This window comes from Protopterus annectens, chromosome 10.part0 (genome assembly GCF_019279795.1).
Source record: "Protopterus annectens isolate FY-2018-M chromosome 10.part0, PAN1.0, whole genome shotgun sequence".
In the NCBI taxonomy this organism is placed as follows: Eukaryota; Metazoa; Chordata; order Ceratodontiformes; family Protopteridae; genus Protopterus; species Protopterus annectens.
The window spans coordinates 1,176,441,581-1,176,464,475 of NC_056744.1; the positions used below are offsets into that span (position 1 = coordinate 1,176,441,581).

A 22,895-nucleotide genomic window follows, 5' to 3' on the forward strand; every position below is an offset into this window, starting at 1 on the left:
ACAACAGGTCTGACATCATTACAGATGCAGAGAGATGATGATGTACTTGACTTTTGTACATATAAACATTATGCCTTAATAACATCCCAGGGTGCTATCTCATATCAGCACTACTTTACAGACTATGGGTCTCAGTTCATGTGTAAGCCTACAAATTATATCCTCTTATACATAATATTCAAATGACACTTGTTTTAATAATCTGCTTTTGTTTGTGCTCATTAACCCCGAGTACCGTCACAGGACGCATCTATATTTACGGGTCTACTTCTAATGACCGAAACGCCGATTCGCCGACAGTGAAATCACCGACGCCAGAAACCCGACAACACACAAACCCGACAACGCGAAACACCGAACACCATAACACCGACACACTACACGTAAACAACACAGTACACTACAACACATATCCACTAGCCCTAACCCAAACCCTAACCCTAAGGTCCGACACTACCGCACACTCTCCCTACCTGCACCCTAACCCTAACTCACTTACACACCCCGAACCCCAAGCTCCGACACTACCGCACACTCTCCCTACCTGCACCCTAACCCTAACTCACTTACACACCCCGAACCCCAAGCTCCGACACTACCGCACACTCTCCCTACCTGCACCCTAACCCTAACTCACTTACACACCCCGAACCCCAAGCTCCGACACTACCGCACACTCACCTATCACACACCCTAACCCTACATCCCTGAGTATTGCACACTTACCTGTCCGCTCCCTACTCCTAAATCCCTCACTATCGCAAACTTACCAGGTCGCGCTTACACATTCCCCTTGTCGGTCTTCCGTCTGTCGGGATTCGAGCGTGTCGGTCAACTGCGTTGTCGGTCGTTTCGTGTCGGTGATTTCACTGTCGGCGAATCGGCGTTTCGGTCATTAGAAGGAGACCCATATTTACACCCGAGTGCTCACTGAGGAGAGAGCTATTCTTGTGCATTACACCCGAGTGCCGTCTGTCAACGTGACTATGTTTACAAGCATAGCTTAACTCCACTGATGAAAATTTAATTGAAGAGGTACCTGAACTTTGCTAACTACCTTCTCAACTTTATTTTCACAGTGGAGTTAGGTATAGCTTACATAGGATTTTTTAAAGAAAATCGGCAAAGGAAACTGGAAGCCATGATCAACGATCCAAGGTCTGTGCTCAAGGTCGAACATTTAGTGGAAAAGCTATTTTAACTTTAATTTTCCTGTCCCTTTGTATTCTTGATTTATTTTTTATTTTATTTTTTTATTTTCCTGTGCCTTTTTATTCTTTGCATGGAATAAGCTGTGTTTACGGACTTCTGTAAACGATCAAACTGCTTCTAATTGGATTTCATTAGAAAAAAATGTAGTTGAACCAAGTGACACGCCTTGCGCAGAAATAGTAACACTTTCTGCTACATGGAGGCTTATACTGCAAGGACACCAAGAAATACAAGCAAAAAAAAATGTCCTTGTTTCAACTTTTCAAGTTCTTTTATTTTTCTTTGTGGAGTTTTTAAAAACAAGCGGGAGCGCGGCTGCTCTAGACCCTCCGGCCTGGAGGGAGGCATGGAAAGGAAACGCTGGGAGTGCTCGGCTCTTCCTCAAGGTTGGAAGCGGGAGGAAGTGACCCGAAAGTCGGGTTTGTCTGCCGGGAAGAGTGATATATATTACTACAGGTAGCATTGCTGTCACCGCTGGGTTTTGATTAGGGATGGTCTACAGGACGGTCAGGACCGAGTAAGTAGTTTGCATGGTTGCCAGAACCGTGGGAGATCTTATAAACTCTGTCTGGGTGCATATAAAGGAGGTGGCAAAATGTAAAACTGCAACAGTTGCATCGAATTGACTGCTGTGATAATGATGGCAATAATGCTGCAGGCCGGGTGCTTCCTGAGGGTCGGGCTGTAGTTGAGGGTTTTCAAACCTCACTGTTTTTTCTCCCCAAAATCCATTGAGCAGGTTTCTTTTTCATATTCAAAGTATGCGGGCGGTTAACTTTTTTTTTGGGGGGGGGGCAACGCATTTCGAACATTTTTTTCCTCAGAGAATTTTATTTTTAATGCAAATTAGTTGTGTGTGGTGTTTGCTGCTTCTCTTTTTTTCATTTGGTGGACAAGTCCTTGGGAATGGTGTAGATTTTTTTGGGAGGTTATGTCAGATGTACACTTGAGCTGCTCCATTTATAATCAACTAAGTGTAGACTAATGGGGGTAGTTAACGGACATTTGAAATATAGGCGAGGAATGTTTTAAAAGCTTAAGAGATATTTGCACAGAAAACTTTTCAGTAAAAACATTGTGTGTTACAGAACTTCTGTCTGTAAATTTAGGACTAGTTTTAAAGGAATTTTACACGATGTATTATGCAGGTGTCTCTCTTTAAATAGCGTGCATAGCTGTACTTGGATTTAGTTTTCTGAAGTCTTTTCCCTCACTAAGCAGTAGCTACCATATATATATATATATATATATATATATATATATATATATATATATATATATATAAGCAGACTGTATGAGCTAGAAAGGAAAGTGTTTAGTCGTGCTTTGGTTATGTGTTTCTTGGTGGATCCAGAGGTTGTGGCTCCCCACCTGATGTACCTAGGAAATATGTTTTCATGTGGGAATATTGTCATTCGTGAAGAAAAATGAGCCCCTACTTTTTTCTGCACATGTTATAGGACAAAAGCTTCATGACTGACAGTCCCAGCATCAACGATCGACCACAGCAGTGACATGTAGATGTCAAATTTTAAACTTCTGAACAGAAATAGCTTGCGCTATTAAGACTGTAACATGCGATTAACTCTTCACAAAAACTGTGCAATAAGTTGCTTAGTTGCTGTACTATTTAATATTATGCAGGTTATTTCACTGTTAAATCAGATAGGTGAATTGATTTTAGTAAAATAAGTAGATGTCATGTGTCGGTAACATTAAATTACTATGTTGCTTGCTGTACGTCGCTGACCTTTGATGTGTTGGTAACATTAAATTACAATGCTTGCTGCACAACTCTGACCTTATTAAAATTAATCTGTAGCTGTGTGTAGGGGGGGGGCTGCATCTCACTTTTAATCCAGCTGTAATTATTAGTATGAAGTAGTTATTTTACTACCAGTTTGGGGACTAAGGGTTTGCTGCCTCCCCTTACCAATACATGAGCTTTGCAATTAGTAACCTCTGCAGAGTGCTGTTAAGTTTGCAGTATTGTATCAGCACATTATAGGAACACAATGTTCACAAAATACTTGGGAGTAAAAGGATGGATCAGGGAATTTGCGGGTAGCATGAGTAAAGGAATGTCAGACCTACTTAAAATAAATCCATTCATTACCTGAGGAAAGTAAACTGAAATATAGAATGTAATTAAAAAAAAATTCTGTTTTGTTACTGCATTTCAATAAGGCAGACTTTAATATTTCAGTACATTCCTGTGAGTGGGAATAGGTTCCATAAAATGTATTGAGGGTGGCATATGGATGGACGTGGGTGGGACTTGCTTCTTGTGCATCCTATAGGTTCATAATAGGTTAGTAGGCTAATGGCCTTAGGACCTTTACAAGCCTGGCCAAGTTATACCTGTGTTCCTTAAATGACATTGGTTAGATGGTGTGTGATCAGCACAGACTACCCTTGTCTGTGAGAGACATAGGTGCCCCCCCCAGGTTACAGCTGAATAGTGTCATTGAGTAGCTCTGCTTCATGTGAAGTTGTAGTTTATTCCAGAGGAGTGGCAATATCTGGTAGATGTCTGACTCCAGCATGTTCTGTTAATGTCACAAGCTAGGTTGAGATCCCTAGAGCTAGTGACGTTTGTTTTGTTTGATTTGTGGATGTACAGCATTTCCATTAGGAAATTAGAGTCAGAGACTGCTCTGTAGGCCAGGCACAAGTCACCTCTAAACAGCCCGTAGGATTATAGAGTATGACAGGGCTTTCAGTCTTTGCATGTAGGTCATGTTTTGGAGGCCTTGAATTTTCTTGGTGAGAAGCCTCTGTGGTCTCTCCAGCTGCTGCAAGTGCCTAATGAGGTGCATGCAAAAAGGGAGCGTTGTATGCTATTAATGATCTGATGAGGGTCAAGACAGATGAGTTATAGCATCCTTAGTCTTGGATGTGATGCTCTTTCTTATGAGACAAACAATGTAGAAGGCTTTCCTTACCTCTGTGGACACAATGATTGGAGTTTAGATCAACCTGTGTTCCCAAATCTTGCACCACTGTGTTTGTGCTTTGGGGGGGGGGGGTGCTGTCAATATTGTAATTTGCAGGGACTTCCTCCTTGCCAAAGGGGTTAATGCACTTTTTTGTGTTTATTTTTAGTCCGTGGTTTTGGCATCAATCATTTGTTTGTCGGTCTCTCCTGTAATATGTTAACATTGTTTTGGGGCTCCATGATTTGCAATCAGTGAACTTAGTAAGCCACAGGCCATCTACTTTTGCCTGGACTTCAGAGGAGTAGATTCCAAACAGTTAGAGGGCCCAGGACAGATCTTTGTGGTATGCCACTGGTAACTGGTCTACTGGTAGATGTGGAATCCCCAACTTTGACAGCATGCGTTCTGTCAGTGAGCCAGTTGGCTACCTGTCTAGTGATGTATGAGTTAATCCCCAACTGGGATAGTTTGTCAGTGATACCCGAGTGGGAGATTGTGACAAAAGCCTTGACTAAATCAAGATAGGCAGTATGTACATTTGTGCCTTCATCCAGGGCTTTGGTGACATTCTCGAAGTCCACCAGGTTCAGTAAGCTTGATCTACCCTTAATGAAGCCAGACTGGCTCAGGTCAAGAGTTTTAAGGATGCTCATGTCCTGTTTTTCTCAAGTGTTGCAAGTATGGGCGGTTGCTGCTGCTCACCTAAGGTTTTATTTCTTTCTGTTCTTATTGGAATATTATGTCTAAAAGAAAAGAGGTTCAGTGCAAGAGTTAAGTTTTTGAAAAAAAATTCAAATTGTTTCTTGCTTTTTTAATGTGTCCAGTTAATTGTTTATATAGAGGGAAGTGTTGGCTTAGTTTTATATAGCTATCTGACATTTTTAAGGGCTGCAGATTGCAGTTGCTTGATTTGGTTTTGCATTTAGAATTTGATGGGGGGGTGATGGTGAGTCGTGCAGCTGGTTACTTAATGTCTCTGGGCTGACCTGAAACTTGCTATTGGATTTGTTTAGGAATGACATACACCTGGCTGCTTGATTATGCTGGGGCCTGCAGCTGCTGTGTTGTGGAGGCCTGCAACGTTATGACTTCTGAAGCTTTGGATCTTCTGTTGTAGAGCTAATGATGCAGGCTTCATTTTAGATATTCTGTGCACCAGAAAAAGAAAATGGTGAGATGGAAATGGCACATTTTATCAATTTTAATGGTCATTGGGTTTCAGGTACCTAAATGTGTGCTGTAGGTGAATATGGGACCAGACTGTGTCCTACATGAACTCCAAGAAGAGCTAAACCCAAACATAAAACTACTGTTCAATCTCAGCCTTACTACAGGATATGTACCCAAAGAGTGGCGTACAGCAACAGTGGTCCCTCTCCACAAAGGTGGTGCCTCAACGGATCCTGGAAACTATCGACCCATAAGCCTGACTAGCCTGGTCTGCAAAGCTATGGAAAGGATCATCATGGACCTCATAAATAAAGATATTGGGGACCTACAGACACTACCCAGTTCGGCTTTGTTAAGGGCAGATCCTGCCTCTTAAACCTGATCGATTTCTTTGAAACAGTCACCAAGGCCATTGACGAGGGGAAGATGGTCCACACAGCCTACCTGGACCTCTCAAAAGCCTTCGATACAATACTCCACTCGGGCATTATAGATAAGCTCACCAGCTTAAATATAAACCCCTATGTCACTAGATGGGTTGCAAACTGGCTCAAGGACAGAACCCACATGGTTAGAATTGCTGGAGCCATGTCAGACTCCAAACCAGTTACAAGTGGCATCCCACAAGGCTCAGTCCTGGGACCTCTCTTGTTCGGTATATATTTCTCGGAGGTACAGGCCAACACGGAAAGACTGTGGCTGACCAAGTTCACAGATGACTGCAAACTGGGCGCCATAATCGACTCTCCAGCCAACACAAGCATCCTCCAAAAGGGCCTCATAGAAACAGACAACTGGTGCCAGAGCCATGGCCTCAAGCTAAATGCCAAAAAGTGTATAGTCATCCCCTTTGGCAAAAACAAAGTGCCCACAAATTAGTGTGAGGTTTGACAGGCGTCCGCTGTAGCTTCTGACATCTTATAAAGGGAAATATTTCAGTATGGAGTTATGTAAGATGCTTTACAATAAGGCCAAGTACATTGAAACGGTAAAGTATTACTTATTGTGCTATTGCTCTGCTGGCCTGGGTGGGGGAGGGAGACAAAAATGAGAGGTTCCATTCTGTGTACTAGGAGCACTTTAGATTTTTTTTCTGACAGTAGTCCTTGATTGTTGGAGCCACGTTGTTGTTTTAAAGTAATGGCTTTGACTATGAATTTTAAGGCAGATGCATTTTTGAGGGGGTGGAAGCTGTATTGTGTACTGTTAATTTAGACTGCCATCATTTTATAGAAAAGTAGGATTTGCGATTTTAGCTTAGCTGCTGTATCTCCCCAGTGATATTTACTTGGCTGATATGCAAAGGTTTCCATAATGCTGTTGTAACGCAGTTTAAGCATCCCATCACAATGGCAAATAATGGACTGTGTCACATCATTACTTTAGCATCTCTCCGGCTCTTGATTAAGTTGCGTCTTGTATTTTGAGCTGAGGTGAAGTCGTAATACATGTTTAGACTAAAATGTATCAGTACTGCACAAACATGTTCTAGGTGCCCACTGCCCTACATAATGTGTCCAAAGTCAGGCTTTGAGTTTCGCTCAATAAGTAGTTGATTTTTTAAACTGTGTTCAAAAGATTTTGTAGAAATTTAAGTAATTTTTCATTTTGCTTGGTGTTTTCAGTGTGCGATTTATTACTGAAACTTAAAAAGTTTATTCCGTGTACTTCACAGTAAAAGTGTAGTTTTGCTAGCAGTACGGTGTATATAAATTCGTTGTCTTTTTTTTTTTTTTCTGGTAATATACAGTCTGTTGGAGGTATTAACTGGCATGACCGGGGGTTGCAACATTTGTGGGAAAGAGGAGGCAACTAGTCCAATATATGGATTAACATAGCAGAAAAATAGCAGTGAGACTAATACAGTGTTGGAAGCAGTGTGGGTGGGGAATTCAGAGAGAGAGAGAGACTGTGTCAGCCTGGGCATGTATGTGTGTGCCTGTTTTGGGCTACTCCCTTGTAACACTCCAAAATAAAATAACATTTAAGAACAATATTCATTCCTTCCCTGTCAGACGTCACGTTGAAAGTTTCATGGTCTGAAAGCATAGTTCAGGAAGCTTGTTAACAAGAGAGACCTTGCAGCAAATCAGTCATACCTCTCAACTGTCCAGGCTTTCACAGAATGTCCTGATTTTTTGTCTCTTAGTTTTAGTCTGTTCCTCATAAAATGTGTGGTTTTCTAGATTTATGTGGCAAATCCGTGAGAACTGAAGTCACTAAATAATGACAGGCATTTGAGCTTCGATCTTCATATCCTTCAGAAAATGCAGGCTAACACAATACCTTTTACTCTAGTCACATTCTAAGCTTATGAGAGCAATATTTAAAATGTTGCCCTATTTCTGGGGCTTTGCCCCCCTCCCCCATTATTTTTGGCTTTGTATAGATTTTTTTTTTTGCTAAGAGGTATGCCAGGTAATTCAAATCATGCATTCTGCAAAGAGCATTCATTAATTTAGCTGCATTTTGGATTTTATTTTGTTTTATTGACCTGAATAATATGCCACATTCCTAAGGTTTATTTCTTCAGAAAAGCCAGAATCTTACTGAATAAATGAGAGTTGCTCAGGATCATCTTTTATTTAATTTATTTTCTAACAAGATCCATACCTTTGGGCTTTGTTAACCAGGTAAGTAAAATAATCTTTCTTGGCCACTGAACGGCTGCAGGGAAAATGCAATGTACATAGACAGTTTGGAGTTGCCAGCCAAGCTGTACATTTTTTTTTCAGATGAGGGAAGGAAACCAGAGTACCTGAAGAAACCCCACACCAACATAAAGGGGACATGTGGACCCAACCAACAATACTGAGCCAATATGTTGTTAGTTCGACATTTTAGACTTGGAATAAATTATTTTACACCTTTGATTCTGCTTCTGCCTGGCATCGTTCTTCAGGTGTACAGGCTTCCAGCTTATATCATTATTTTTCAGTTACTTAAAATTTTTTAATCTGTAATATAAGAAAAGGTTGTGATAACTGCGCAGTAATGAATTAAGAAAAAAATACATGTAGTTACTTTTATGTTTATATCAGAAGGCTGTTTACCTGTTTTTATCAGAAGGCTGGAATGCTAAGCTGTTGCTAAGATGATGCAACTCAGGAGAGATAAATATACAATTGAAAACTGGCAGGTTAGCCCCTGGAGGGCTTGAGTACCCAATGGTCAGCTGGTCTAAGTCAAAGGGACAGCATGTTTTTTTTAACAGTTCACTGCCCTCTAGCAGAGGCTACAAAGCAGGAAGTGCTAATTTGTAGAATTAAAGGGAAAATAAGCTTCCTGTACAAGGGATGACCATTCTAAAGGGATGGCCATTCTAAACCATTCAAAGCTTCTCTTCAGCCCTATAGTATAGAAAGCAGAGTGAGAAATCCATGTTGCTGTAGTGAATGTGAATATCTTGTGCAGTCAGGTGACGGGGAGCAACCCCACCAAAAGTTCTTTTTGCACCAGTGGTGATTACTACAGCAAATCTGTCATAAATGAGATCTGAATTGGGGTGACTTAAAATTTTGAAGAAAGGAAGGGTACATGTCCTACGTCCATTTTTTTTATAATTTTACTGATGACTGCACATACCTTTCAACCGTCCAAGAGAAATTATATTTTGGTTGATGATTTACCTGTTGGTGCTTGTACATAGGAGGAAATTTTACCGAATGGTTGTTTAGGGAAAATCTTTCATTCTGGTGCCTGTGCATACATTACATTGAAGGGCTCACTTGGGTGAATGCTTCATTTTGGTGGTTGTACATACTAGGAAATGTTACATGCGTTTCGTTTGGGTAAGAGTTTAAGTTTGGTGATTGTGAATTCCTCAACATTCTACTGAAGGGGTTGCTTGGGTGAAGTGTTCATGCTGGTGGTAGAACATACTAGGAAATGTTACTGAAGGCTTGTTTGGTGAAACGTCTTATTTAGATGCATGTATACCTGGACATACTAATGAGGATGTTGCTTGGGGAAATAATTAATTGTGTATCAGGGAAGTGCTTGTGCATACATGGGTCTGACTGCTGAAGTGACCGCTGGGCAGAATAGTTTATTGTGCCATTTTGGTGCGTGTGCATACACAATGCAAACAACTGGAGGGGTTACTAGGGAAACATAGAAATGAAGTCTGAAAATTACAGAATACATCACAGAAATGTAATTGTACTGTAATATGCCAGCATATAAGACATCAGATACACCACTGACTAATTAATAGTGTAATGTAAAATAAGCAGACAGTAAATCACTTCTGCTTGTATTATTCTATTTGTGATTAGTAGTTGCATGAGTGAGATAAAATTTATGACTTGTTGACAACTGCCAGCATGGAGCTACCATATTTGTTCTGCATTTTTCCTGGCTTTGTTAGTCATGTGTGGAATTTAGGTGGGAGGAAGGGCTCAGTAATATTTAACTGTTATACTATTTTACTGAATTACTCCGGTGTTTTTCCTTACTGATAATGAGTCTGTGTTACACAACAGCTGCACAAGGTAATATAATGAATGCCTAATTTAACAGGTTATGTGCAGCAATTATCACCTTTGTCTGAGCATGCATAACTTTGCAGTACTGAAAGGAAGGTCATTATCACATTAGCAATAAGTGCAGTTACAATACAGCAGAGAGTTATTATCACTTTTCAGGTAAAAGTCTCAGCTGCTGTCACTGTTACTCACATAATAAGAAGTCATTATCAATTTGACGAATGCACAAGCTAGATTGTGTTTTTTCTCTGTTTGTAGTCACTGCAAGCCACCCCCTCCATTCTTCATCAACTAGCTATCCTCCAAAACCTCTGATGTTTTTTCCTGTATCTGTGCATATGTGTGTGTATATCGATATATATGTATGTACATAATGTACTTGCACATATACACATACACACATGAATATCAGTATGGCAGTGGCCTCTCTTGGGAGATAGGGTGGTACATCTGCATACATTGTCTGCAGTTCATTTAGAGGGGATTTACATGTGTCCTTTCTGTGCATACATTGTCTGTAGTTCATTTAGAGGGGATTTACATGTGCCCTTTCTGTGCATACATTGTAGTTCATTTAGAGGGGATTTACATGTGCCCTTCCTGTGCCCCCTTGTCAGGTACTGGCCAAGCCCTTATGCACCAAGGTCTGGGAAAGTTCCTCTTCAGAGATTTATGCCATTTTCTCTTGTGTTTTTGGGTGCATCACAGGGGGCATACCCAGCCATCCATGGATCTTCTGATCAACCTGGATTGCAGTTAGGAACTTGGAGACTCTTCAGCTCAGTCCCATAGTGCTGCTGGCCTAGGTAGAAATGGCCTCAGGGCTGCCACTGTGATGCATTTTCCCTCCGGAAAAGGACACATGCAAAAAGACAAAGCCTGGGGCAGTCTTAGTCTTTTCACATGTTGTCTTGGTTGAGCTTTCCACTCAGTTTCCCTCCCTTCAGGTGTAGTAAATGTATGTAGGTCAGGGCAAGACCCTTTACATTAGCTCCCCCCTTTGAGTCCTTATGACCATTGCCGAAAGGACACATGTAAATGGAAAAGGCAGAGGTAAGGCAGAGTGCTGGCACTGCATGCAATCAGGAGTCATTGCTGCTACCAGCAGTCTGAGTGGGTAGCCAGCACAGGTATGGGACACTTCAGATGCCCACAGCCTGAAGTCCCGTGCCTGTCCTATGCATATTAGTGGAGTGGCAGTCCTTTCCCTGCTTTTTATCTTTACATGTGCCCTTTCTGTGCCCCCTTGTCAGTGTTGTGTGTAATTTTGTGTTTTCACGGGTGGTAGTTATGTACCTCCGCAGCGTCATCACCACTTATGTACCTTATGAAAAGAATAATGGCCCTGTGGAGAGGAGTGAAGATTTGGATGGTCTAACCAGGTAATACATTATGATATACCTATATATGTACTTTTCCAATAGATCTGTCAAACATCAGTAGTAATCTGTTTGCATTTTCTTTCCTGTGCAGGTTCGTCCACCTTCTGACACTGACATGGCTTCACGAGCAGTACAAGTGAGAGTGTGGGTATGTGGCCATTCCTACATTCACTGGGCTGCCAGCCATGCCTCCATAACTGAAAACCAGTACAACTTGAGCTTCTCCACATCCAGTCTGAAGGTATACTGGATTGCAAGAAGAGGTATGCATTGGAGCAGAGTACTGCAGTTGTTGGAAGAGAAGTGTTCCATCTACCGTGAGCCCGACATCCTTGTGTTGCACATTGGAGGGAATGATGTCATCAGTCAACCACTGGAAGGCTGCGGTTTCAAATCGTGGTGGCCACGTTGTCATTTTGTGTGGTCTGACATAATTCCTCGACAGATGTGGAAAACCGCAAACTGTCAATGGGCAGTGCACAAGGCCAGACGTTTACAGAATGGGTTCATGCATGGCTTGATACACAGGGTCGGTGGATCTACAATCTGTCCTGACAGAATCACCACAAAAGATGTTCACCTGTTCAGAAGGGATGGCGTTCACCTAACTGAGGGAAGGCATTGCCTTGTTCTTGACTGACCTCCACAATGGCATGAGGAGAGCTATGCAGGATTGGCAATATGCAGCTTTTGAGAAGAATGGAAAAACACCCATGACCAAGTAGGGACCAGTATGGTAAGTAAAACTCTATTATGAAATGTGTTGTGTAAAATATATTTTTATGAGTTTGGCAAATAACTATGGTAAGAAGCTGGTGAAGATGCTGAGAAAGAACAACTGTTTCAGGAGAGTGCTAGCATGTACAATCAAATATGTATTTTATGTGTATATGTATAGTATTGATAGTTCCAACATGTAAAAGAATTGGGCCCGTATGTTGTACACATGTGCAGATATCAAAGTTTGTTTGGAATTAGGTTATGGAAATTATGATTTATTTCATAATTTGGTAAATAACTTTGCAAGGGAGCATCTGAATGTGCTAAGTAATACCTCATTTTGAAGACAGTACTGATAGTTCTAACATGGTAAAATAATGGTGCCTGTATGTTGTACTCATGTGCAGATATCAAAGTTTGTTTCGGACTTAGGTTATGGAAATTATGATTTTTTTTCATATGTTTGGTAAATAACTTTGCAAGGGAACATCTGAATGTGCCAAGGTAATACCTCATTTTGAAGACAGTATTGCTGGTTCCAACATGGTAAAAGAATTGTGCCTGTATGTTGGACACATGTGCAGATATCAAAGTTTGTTTCGGACATGGGTTATGAAAATTATGATTTTTTTTCATATTTTGGTAAATAACTTTACAAGGGAGCATCTGAATGTGCCAAGTAAATACCTCATTGTGAAGACAGTATTGATAGTTCAAACATGGTAAAAGAATTGTGCATGTATGTTGGACACGTGCAGATATCAAAGTTTGTTTGGAATTAGGTTATGGAAATTATGATTTTTTTTTCATATTTTGGTAAATAACTTTGTAAGGGAGCATGTCAGTGTGCCAAGTAATACCTCATTTTGAAGACACTATTGCTGGTTCCAACATGGTAAAAGAATTGTGCCTGTATGTTGGACACATGTGCAGATATCAAAGTTTATTTCGGACATGGGTTATGAAAATTATGATTTTTTTTCATATTTTGGTAAATAACTTTACAAGGGAGCATCTGAATGTGCCAAGTAATACCTCATTGTGAAGACAGTATTGATAGTTCAAACATGGTAAAAGAATTGTGCATGTATGTTGGACAATTGCAGATATCAAAGTTTGTTTGGAATTAGGTTATGGAAATTATGATTTTTTTTTCATATTTTGGTAAATAACTTTGCAAGGGAGCATGTCAGTGTGCCAAGTAATACCTTATTTTGAAGACAGTGTTACTCCTTACAACATGGTAAAAGAACTGTGTCTGTGCACTCTACACATGTACAGATATCACAGTTTATTTAGTCTTGTACGATTATGAAAATTATACATTTACAATACTTTTCATTATTATGCCCATATTTTTGCAAGGGAGCATGGTGTCACACAAATGATGCATCATTTTGAAGCTAACATTCATATGCACAACTTCTACGCTGACATGTAGGCTTTGTCTGTTACAGGTGATGAGATATTATGCTTTGTTTATTTATGAATTATGAAAAATATATTAATCATATTTCTGTGAATATCTCAAGAAAGGAACATCACACAGTAATGATTAAGGTATTATTTTAAAGCTGACATTCATACTAACATATTACATTCAAATTGTATGGGTCTGCATGGTACATTAACCAAGATATTATGCTTTGTTTTTCCAAAAAAGTAAAAAATATGCACAATATCAGCATTCCTTGCCAAATATTTAATAATGACTTTGATATACACTATCAACATTTACACTGTTGGAAAGGTCAGTGTCTGCTGAACAACTTTCGCGTTTATATTTTTAGTCTAGCTCTTATAGTTAAAGAGTTATGAACATTTGTTTTCTGTATGGTATTACAAATGGATTTTCTGAAAATGAGCTCAGGCTGCACTGTTGTTCCTATGGTGGAATTAAGCAGGCAGCTTTTCCTGAGCTGCTCCGGAGTGAATGAGTTAATAAGCTCCAATGTGCCAGCCACTTTTTCAAAACCATGGTGATTTGTGAAATGTACAGTTGGCTCACTGTACATTTTAGTACCACATTGTCAATGGCAATATTATATTAACCCTGACTGCATAGCTATCAACCTGTTTTTTTTTATTGAGGTCAATCTTTTGTGTTTGTTGTACTCTTTTTAAGACCTATACAAACCAGCTAAATAATTGCCTTAAGAATTTACCTTATCCTTTCAGAGGATGGCATTTCTTAACCCCCTATAAGAAAAGAGCCTAATAGGTTGCAGTGTTGAACAGTACTACCACCTTACAGTTGGTTGACTTTCCAGTCATACCTCGCTCTCTCTCAGATTAGAGCAAGAAATCTGGACAAAGCCAAAAATAATGGTGGGACAAAGGCCCAAAAATAGGGAAAGATTTTAAATATTGCTCCTGTAAACTCAGATAGATGCTAGAATAGGCTTTGCAATCTGGGGACATATTTTAGTTGTCTGTTCTTCAGTTTGCATTTAAAAGTTGATATCCCACAATTCCATTGGAGTGGCCGGGGTTACATAATTATGTATGAAAATTTTCAGATTTGTACCTATTTTTCATTGGCCTTTGTCCAGATTTTTGACGTTTCTAGGTTGAGAGGTATGCTGAGCACTAATCACATTGCAATATGTTGGAGCTTTCCTCCCCCAGCCTCTGCTGAAAAGGATTTTTTGACTAAACCCAGTCAGACAAACCCAGTAAACAAAAGCAAAATAAAGTATAAAAATTAAAAATATAATGATAAAAGTAGGCAGCATTTCCTTAAACTCTGTATACCTACCAAAGCATGTACTGCAGCTTCTAAAGGATGTATCTAGCCACTCTTTTAAATATCCATGTATTTATTTTTATTTATATATTTTTGGTTACTGGGGTAATTGACCAATGGCAGACCCAGCCGAGATTGCACAGATGCAATAAGTATTTAAACATGGTGTCCCATAGCATGCATTAGAAGTTGATGTAGATGTAAATACCATATATAAACTTTAAACATGCATGACTTTAATTACTAAATAATACAGGACTATAAAAGCTAAATAAATAAGAAAAAAAGTGTGTGTCAGGAAAAAAAATAAACACTAGTTAAGATTGTTGCCTAAGTATGTATAGTTTTGACCAAATTGAAAGTAGAGGGACAACACTGACAATGGGACAGATAGATGGGGCATTTGGGAGAGTTAACTTGTATAGCCCGAATTAGGACATTTGCCATGGCTTTGTTTCACCTGGTATACTTTAAATTGGAAGTATGAATTTGGTATAGGAGGGGTAATTCTTTAAGCTGTGAGGGAGCTTATGCCAGAATATGGGGGCTAGCAGAGAAACTGTGACTTGGGTTGCCACCTCTGCATCCTTCTATTGCTTGATAAATAAGCCACACCCCCTACATAATGAAATATAACCCTTTCCTGGAGCAGCCACACTCCCTCTGAGCAGGCCATAGCCAGATGCACCAATTTTTAAATGCCATATATACTGACTGTGTGAGCAGTTTTATATGATATGGCACACACTAAGAAAAGTGTTCTAAGGAACTCCCCACCCTGCTATCTACTGTCACCATGGCACACTCCCCAGTGCTCCCTTGTTTTCCTCACAACTTTGCCTCCTCGTACTACCAGACTACTTTTGATTTCTAACGCTTTGTCGTGTTAGCTTTTTGCTACATATTATCAACACACGTTTACTGGCCAAAAATGTACTGTAACTACTGTATAGGAAAGAATTGAATTAAGCTGGTGCTCTGGGGGAACACCAGACCTCCAGAAGCTTTGGAGTTTTAAATTCTCTGAGATGCATTTTAGAGCTTTTTTCACTAGCCTTTCATACAATGATAGCCTGAAAAAAATATGTTTCTAAGAAAATAAACTATTTTTCTTTCATAGCAGAAATACAGTTATGTCCAGGGTTGAGGTGTGGCATAATGTTTAAGGTGTTTACCTCACAGACAGGATGTACAGGGTTTGTTCTCACCGTTGAGGAAATTGACTAAGCTTAAAATGACCCACAAGGGCAGCTAGCTTAGTGCTTGCCTATAAACCTAAGTGCCTAAAGTACAAGGGCTATGCCACAGTAGTTACCAGTAAACTAAGTAGCATTTACCCATTAACTGAAAATGCACTTGTCATATCTGGGATGAGTGTCTTTTTTTCTTACCCCAAAATATTTAGTCACTTTCTGTGTACCCCCTTTGTTATTAGATTGGGATGAAATTAAAGAACAAATGGCCATACACCTACATTATAAATAACTGTTGTCACAACATGACTCCTCTGCCCTAACACCAAAGATAGACACCTTCTCTGTACCCTTTTCAAGTCAAACTATGATGAATGCTTAAAAACAAATACAGCACAACAACATATTTCAACATGCTGATCACATGCAGCATGCCTCCCTTCCCCTACCCCGAGAAGATTGCCATCTGTTTATACATTGGATTTCAGTTATGAAGAAAGTGGGGGGGGGGGACACCACACTTTAATTCATTTCAACTTGTCGCTCCTGTGCACTCCACTGGCCTAGACAAGTTATAGTGACCTTCTTTACATACTTCTGAGATATGAATTTTGAGAAAGGTAAAGAAATAGTTGCTACACTGCCCCAGCCAACGCATAATTCTTCTGTGCACACATTTGACATCTTACTGTGTGAAAAATTAAGAAATAATGCCCACTATACTTCCAGCTAACTATAGCTATTTGTGCCTACTTCTGAGTGGTCAAGGTCAGCTTTACACTAAGTGGGGTCCCATGCAGAGGACCATACTAAGCCACTTTTACAGCCAGGAATGACAGTTGTCCCCACAAGCTCTGATCTGTGTGCATTTTATGTCTTTTTTTTTTTTTGTTACTGTGTACACCTGCCAGTATTACCTTTTGGCACACACACACACACACACACACACACACACACACACACACACACACACACACACACACACCACGTTTTCTACTGGTAAAGTGGAAGATCATCAGTTCACCTGTGACATGCATTTGTGGTGTTGGAGGAAACAAGATCACCTAAATAAAACCCACACAGACAGGGAGGACATGCAGACTCCACATAAGAGTCATAGCTAAGAACTCAGACAAAGCACTGTTAGATGGCAACAGTGCTCACTGTGCGACTGTGCCAACAGTGTGCTCCTTTCTGACGCATCCTATCCAAACCACCAAAGACAATCACTTATTGTGTGCAGTGCTGATGTTGACTGTGACGGAAAGTGGAAGAAATAATGTCCAACTTTTGTTACTCTTATGTTCAGAGATATATACACATCACCCCCCCCCACACACACACACACACACACACACACACACACTCATGCGTATACATATGAACAATGAATGTGTTTACATACTATCTGAATGCAGTTAAGAAATCCAAGTTGTTGTTATTGTGTTTTTTGGCTTTTCCCGGTTAGGGGTCGCCACAGCGGAACTCCGGTCTGCTAATGATTGGCAGTTGATTTTTACGTGCTGAGTTGCCAGCCCTAATGCACAACCTTCAACGAAGGTACACCCATTCACGCATGTCTCCACGCAGAAGATGCTCTAGCTGAGAGTTGAACCGGTCAGCATCTTACTGTGAGGCGACAATGCTACCGGAGCACCACCACCGCGGATTAGATAAGAAATCCAAGTGAATCTGTGAATATTTTAGAAGTCATGGTTTAGAAGTTTGTAAACTGTCAGAATGATTCAAAATACCTTTCACTCACTCACTCACTCACTCACTCACTCACTCACTCACTCACTCACTCACTCACTCACTCACTCACTCACCACAACTGGATTTCCTGACACAGACCCTGATTTCTGGATTTCCTGATAGAGACATAGATTTCCTGATTATCGGGAAAATTTCCTGACATGTGGCAACCCTAACTGTGACTGGTGCAGTGAAGCTTTGTTTTGGGTTTTTGTACAGTTGGCCTTGATAGGGATTGACTTCTGATGCTGTAGATGGGGTGATGAGAATAAATGTAGCAGCAAGGGGGGTGGTGAGGGTGTTCTGATATAACAGTTCCTCTTTGTCTCTCATTATCATATAGATTGTTGAATTCATAGTCATTGATCAAATCACATTAACAACTTGTAACGGTACAGTTCCTTACTAGAAAAATTAAAGGACCAGACAACTTGATGTATTCACAAAGGAGTCAAGAATTGTCATACTTTTCTTTTTCCTTATGGGTTACTTAGGTGACCTCCTCCTGGTGTACAAGACAATACTTGATCTTGTTCTAATTGAAATTCTATGCTTGGAATGCATGGCTAAGGGAGCTAATACCAAAACAGGGAACTTAACACAATTATCAGTAATAGAAAACAGAGACGCATTATGCATTTTATTACCAAGTTATGCATTAAAAATAGTTTATAATGTTTTTTTTTTTTTTTGGCGAGAAATCCCTCACTTTTGTGTAGTGATAGCTGCCATCATTAGAGACTCATCACTGCTGTATTTCCTTTTTAAAACCAAGCAGCTTCTAATTTTTAAAATCAGTCCCTGAAGCTCACATCTAATTTGCTGACATCCTCCTCTCCTCAGCAGAGCATCCTGATATCTTTCAAAAATAGTTTATGATCACATTGGGTCATCCTACAGATTAGAAGAACTGTAGTAATGTGCTTTTTAGAATGTTAGTATAGCTACACAAAGGAAAAATAATCTAGCAGCTTGATTTACAGCATATTAAATTATTTTAGTTTTATGCGGACGTAGTAGCATTTATAAAAAAAAACTTACATTAGTAAAGCTCAGTTGACTTGAATAGAGCAAAGCCCCATGTGATCCTGGTAGTACATCCTTAGATGACAGTATAATCTTCCCAACTAGAGAGCATGCCAGCATACTGACAGTAGACTTAAGGGATTAACCTTAAAAGTTGAAAAGGAATTTCTAAAATTGATGCTTGGTCTTAGAAAAAGGCACCTGAGGTGGTCAGTGGCTTTCTTCATCCAAACATCACTGTAAGCTTCCCCTTACAAGCAGAATAAATCATTTGTTATTTTCCTTCAGAAATAATATTGATACATACAGCATGGGGTTCTGGAACTCAAATTTTTCAAAGGCTTGTATGTCATAAGCTTAATATTTAAACCATTGAACCTGTAAGAATTTTAATATTTGTAATTTTCGTAGATTTTCAGATAAAGATTTTATGGATTTGTCATCTGGCTCCTGAGTAGTAAAGTTTTTCTTTTTTTCTCTTGGTTTAGAAAATGTGGAGAGCCGATGCTGTTATTCGATTCCAGATACTCTGTGGAGTTAATCCTTTGGTAGGACTGGTTGGAGAATATGTCGATGGAGTCCTTAACCTGTTCCTTTGTGACACTTCTACAGATAAAGACATGTATCTTCATGAAGTTCTACAGAAAGAAGGCCATGCTCTTATATGTGAAACAAATGACTATGTAAAGGTATGAAATAAGTATCTTTTTTTATGTTCGCCTTCTTGTCCTTCCTTAAGAAAATAATTAATGTATGAAACCATATATAATAATTCTTTAAAAAAATATAGATTTGATGGTAGATCCCAGACTATAATCTGCTGTGTTTAATGGTGAGATATAAGTTTTCTTTCAGGTGGGTTGCTGTAACACTAAATTATCATGTGGGAATTTATCCATATTGTATCTTCATTCCAAGACAGAAGTTTTAACAGTTTTCTCTCATTCCATAGGAAGACCATTGATTGTCTTGGGAGACTGATTCTTTGTCACCACGCATTTATTTATTTTTTTAAAACAAGAAACATGTTTATTAAATTATCACATATGACATGGACACTCATATAAATGAAAAACCATTATGACACAATTTCAGTTGCAAACATTATACATTACAAACCGCACTCAACCTTATTTTCTTTGCCAGTGGTTCTAAATATTATGCACATAACAAAGGGGAGAGAGGACATACCTGCCTGGTTCCTCTGCTCAAGCAGAAATTATCAGAGAAGACCCTGCCCACTTTAATTTTCACCTCCAGTCTGTCATATATCCTCCTAATCAACCATATAATTTTATCAGGAAATGCAAATGTTTCCATTGCTCTGCTCATAAAATCCCAGCTTACTCTGTTAAATACTTTCTCTGCATCAAGACCCACGAACAGTGGTATTTTCTTACATTCTGCTTCTCTCTGGATCATCAAGGTTCTGTTACTGTTGTCAAATGTTTCCCTCCCCTCCACAAAACCACACTGATCCATATCTATCAATTTTGGCATCACTTTTGCCATTCTTTTAGCCATTATAGACATAACCACTTTATAATCGTGGTTTAGTATTGAAATGGGCCTGTATTAAGCTGGATCTTTACCCTCATTAGGTATTACAGCTACCACCACTTTCTTCCAAAATGTTGATACTTCTCTTAAAATACTGTTAAACAAAACTTTCCAGATCTTTACCAGTTTTTATTCCCTACTAGCTTCCAAGCTTTCACACCTGTTCCTGGGGACTTTCCTGTAAATTGGTTATACATCACAATTTTTATCTCATCTCCTCCTATCCTCATTGTTAGTATTTTTATTTATTTAACATTTGTTGACCAGGAAAGTCCGACTAGGACAGAACCTGTTTTCACCGGAGACCTGAGGAGAAAAGCTGCAGATGCATGTCTGTGGAATGTTGGAGGAAACTCACGTGAGTGCAGGGAGGGCATGCAGACTCCGCACAGAAGGCACCCCAGCTGAGAATCAAACAAGAGAACTTCTTGCTGTGAGGCAACAACGTTAACCGCTGCACCACTGTACCACCCATAATTGAGCCTTATCTAACCTTGGCATATTTAATTCTTCCATAAATATTTCCATTTGTACCTTTTCTTGATTTCCATATTTCTCTGCTTTATACAGACTTTCATAGAATTTCCTAAATATTTCTAATACTTCTACAGGATCTCTTGTTATCTTTCTTGTTATAGGTTCCCTTAGCTTGCTGGCAGCCTTTTTCTACTTTCTATTGCCTGAGTTGTTGTGCTAAAAGTTTTTGTAATCTAGAATTATTATAAAAAAAACAGTGATTAACAGCAGTCTTTCTAAGCACATGCATGTTATCGAGGTGATCCCTATTTTTCTGCTTAGCCTTCTGCAAATGATCCTCCTCTTGTTCTGTGAGATATTTTACAGTACTTTAACATTTGTCAGTCCCTCTAAGTAATTCCTGTTACTTCTTAACATTATCTACATTTCTTTTACTTCCACCTGTTTTTAAACTCCACTTTAATTTTATCCCACTCCCTAGCTATTTTTTCAGAAGAAATTTTTATCTTCTCTAATAGCTCCTGAATAATTTCCAATACCCATTCCTTAAATTCCTCTTTTCAGCAGATAGATGGAAAAGTGCCAGTGTCTCATTTTTATTTCATCACCCTGTGTTTTTGTTTTCGTTATTTATTGGCTCATGATCTGAAATAGTAACTGGGTGCATATCAAGACATTCAGTTAAATGCACATGTTCCTGTGAAATTAAATTCTGTCTAGCTTAGCCCAGTTTTTTTGTATCTTGGAGAGTAATATGTAAATTCACTGTGAACTCCCAGTACTAAATTCACATCGTCCCTGACAAATATTTTCATAAATGTCTTCAAAAATCTACCCTCTTTTATTATATTTTCCCTTCTGGGCCCCCAGAAACATTTTCACTGTTGCAAATCAAATTCCACTCCCCATATATAAATAATATTCCTTGCTGAAAGATGATTATTTCTCCCAGAATAATCCTAAGCTACATTACAGCAATTTTAGGTGAAATGTAAATACATGCCACAGTAATCCTCCTCCCTTGCCAGCAGCCCTTAGTACTACAAATCTACCATGATTAATTATCTTTTTATGCTGTTCTATCACTATTGGAACTCCTCTTGCAATTAATATAAGTACTCCTCTTTTCATTTGTCCCAGGTATTCTGCTGAGTACCCATCCTGAAAACCGTTCTTTATCAAATTCACATATTCAATTCTTTCCGAGTATGTCTCAGGTAGCATACCTATTTGCACAATACATTTTTTTAATATAGTTCACTAATCTTTCTTTTTCGTATTTATCTATGAGACCATTGACATTATAAAGACATTACAGAAAGCATCATTATGTTAAAAAAATATTCCCAACTTTTATGTGTAACAGCTTTGTTGTCAAATGTCTAGTTCCAGGTTTTGTGTTACATGCATACACTGTTTGTCAGGTTGATCTGTTGTACAGTTTTCTTGTCATATTAATTTGAGCTTATGCCACATCTTACAAAACTTTTTGTTGTACTGAAATCCCACAAAAAACACACACCCCTAATACTTCCCTAAAACCTATTAACTCAATAATAAGACAAAAAATCTACATTTTTAAATATTGAAGTTTTAATCTCCTAATTAGAATAAATGCTCCAAACTGACAGCCACACTTTCAGACTTGAGTTAACCTAAAATAAAGATTATCCATGCTAAGACACATGGTGCAGCCTGTGCTTTTACTAAGTGCTGTCTGGTTTTGTCATATTTGGATAGCTCTCCCAGCTGAGAAAGCACTTGAATGCTTTTTCTTTTTTAATACATTGCAGTGCATACATTTCTTAAAACTGAATGAGGAGAAAGAGATGAGGGAGAAAGAAACAAAGAAAAAAAAAAAAAACAGGAGCACCTGTTAGTATCTCCATTACAATTAAAAAAAATAACTGAGAAACTTTACTTTATAGCCTGCAAAGAAATTCATGCACTATAAAAATAGTACCATTAAGAAAAAAATTGTTTTACTTACACTTAACTTTCTCCTTCGTCTTCCCATCTTCTAAGTAATTTTCTGAACATTGACATAAAGTAGGGCATATGCTTTAAAGTACCCTACAAGTTTAACAAAGTCCAAAAAGTCAAATATTTCCAGATTTTCTTGTTTTATGTTTCACAAATATAATTATTCCATTGTAATCCCACATTTGTCAATTTCCAAGTTACAAGTTTTATTCCTGTTCATTTGCATCTCCAAAATCCTGTGTCTG

The 22,895-nt window shown here is 39.0% G+C and overlaps 1 protein-coding gene across 2 annotated transcripts in view; it reads left to right on the forward strand.

The window, feature by feature from the left end:
• The first annotated feature begins 19,118 nt into the window (after positions 1-19,118).
• LOC122813545 (tudor domain-containing protein 5-like) overlaps positions 19,119-22,895 on the forward strand; it is a 981,502-nt gene continuing 977,725 nt past the window's right edge. For both annotated transcript variants that reach the window (XM_044085920.1, XM_044085921.1), the window contains exon 1: positions 19,119-19,319. In XM_044085920.1, coding sequence (XP_043941855.1) covers positions 19,122-19,319 — 198 coding nt within the window. In that variant the 5' untranslated portion in view covers positions 19,119-19,121. The remainder of the gene's footprint in view (positions 19,320-22,895) is intronic.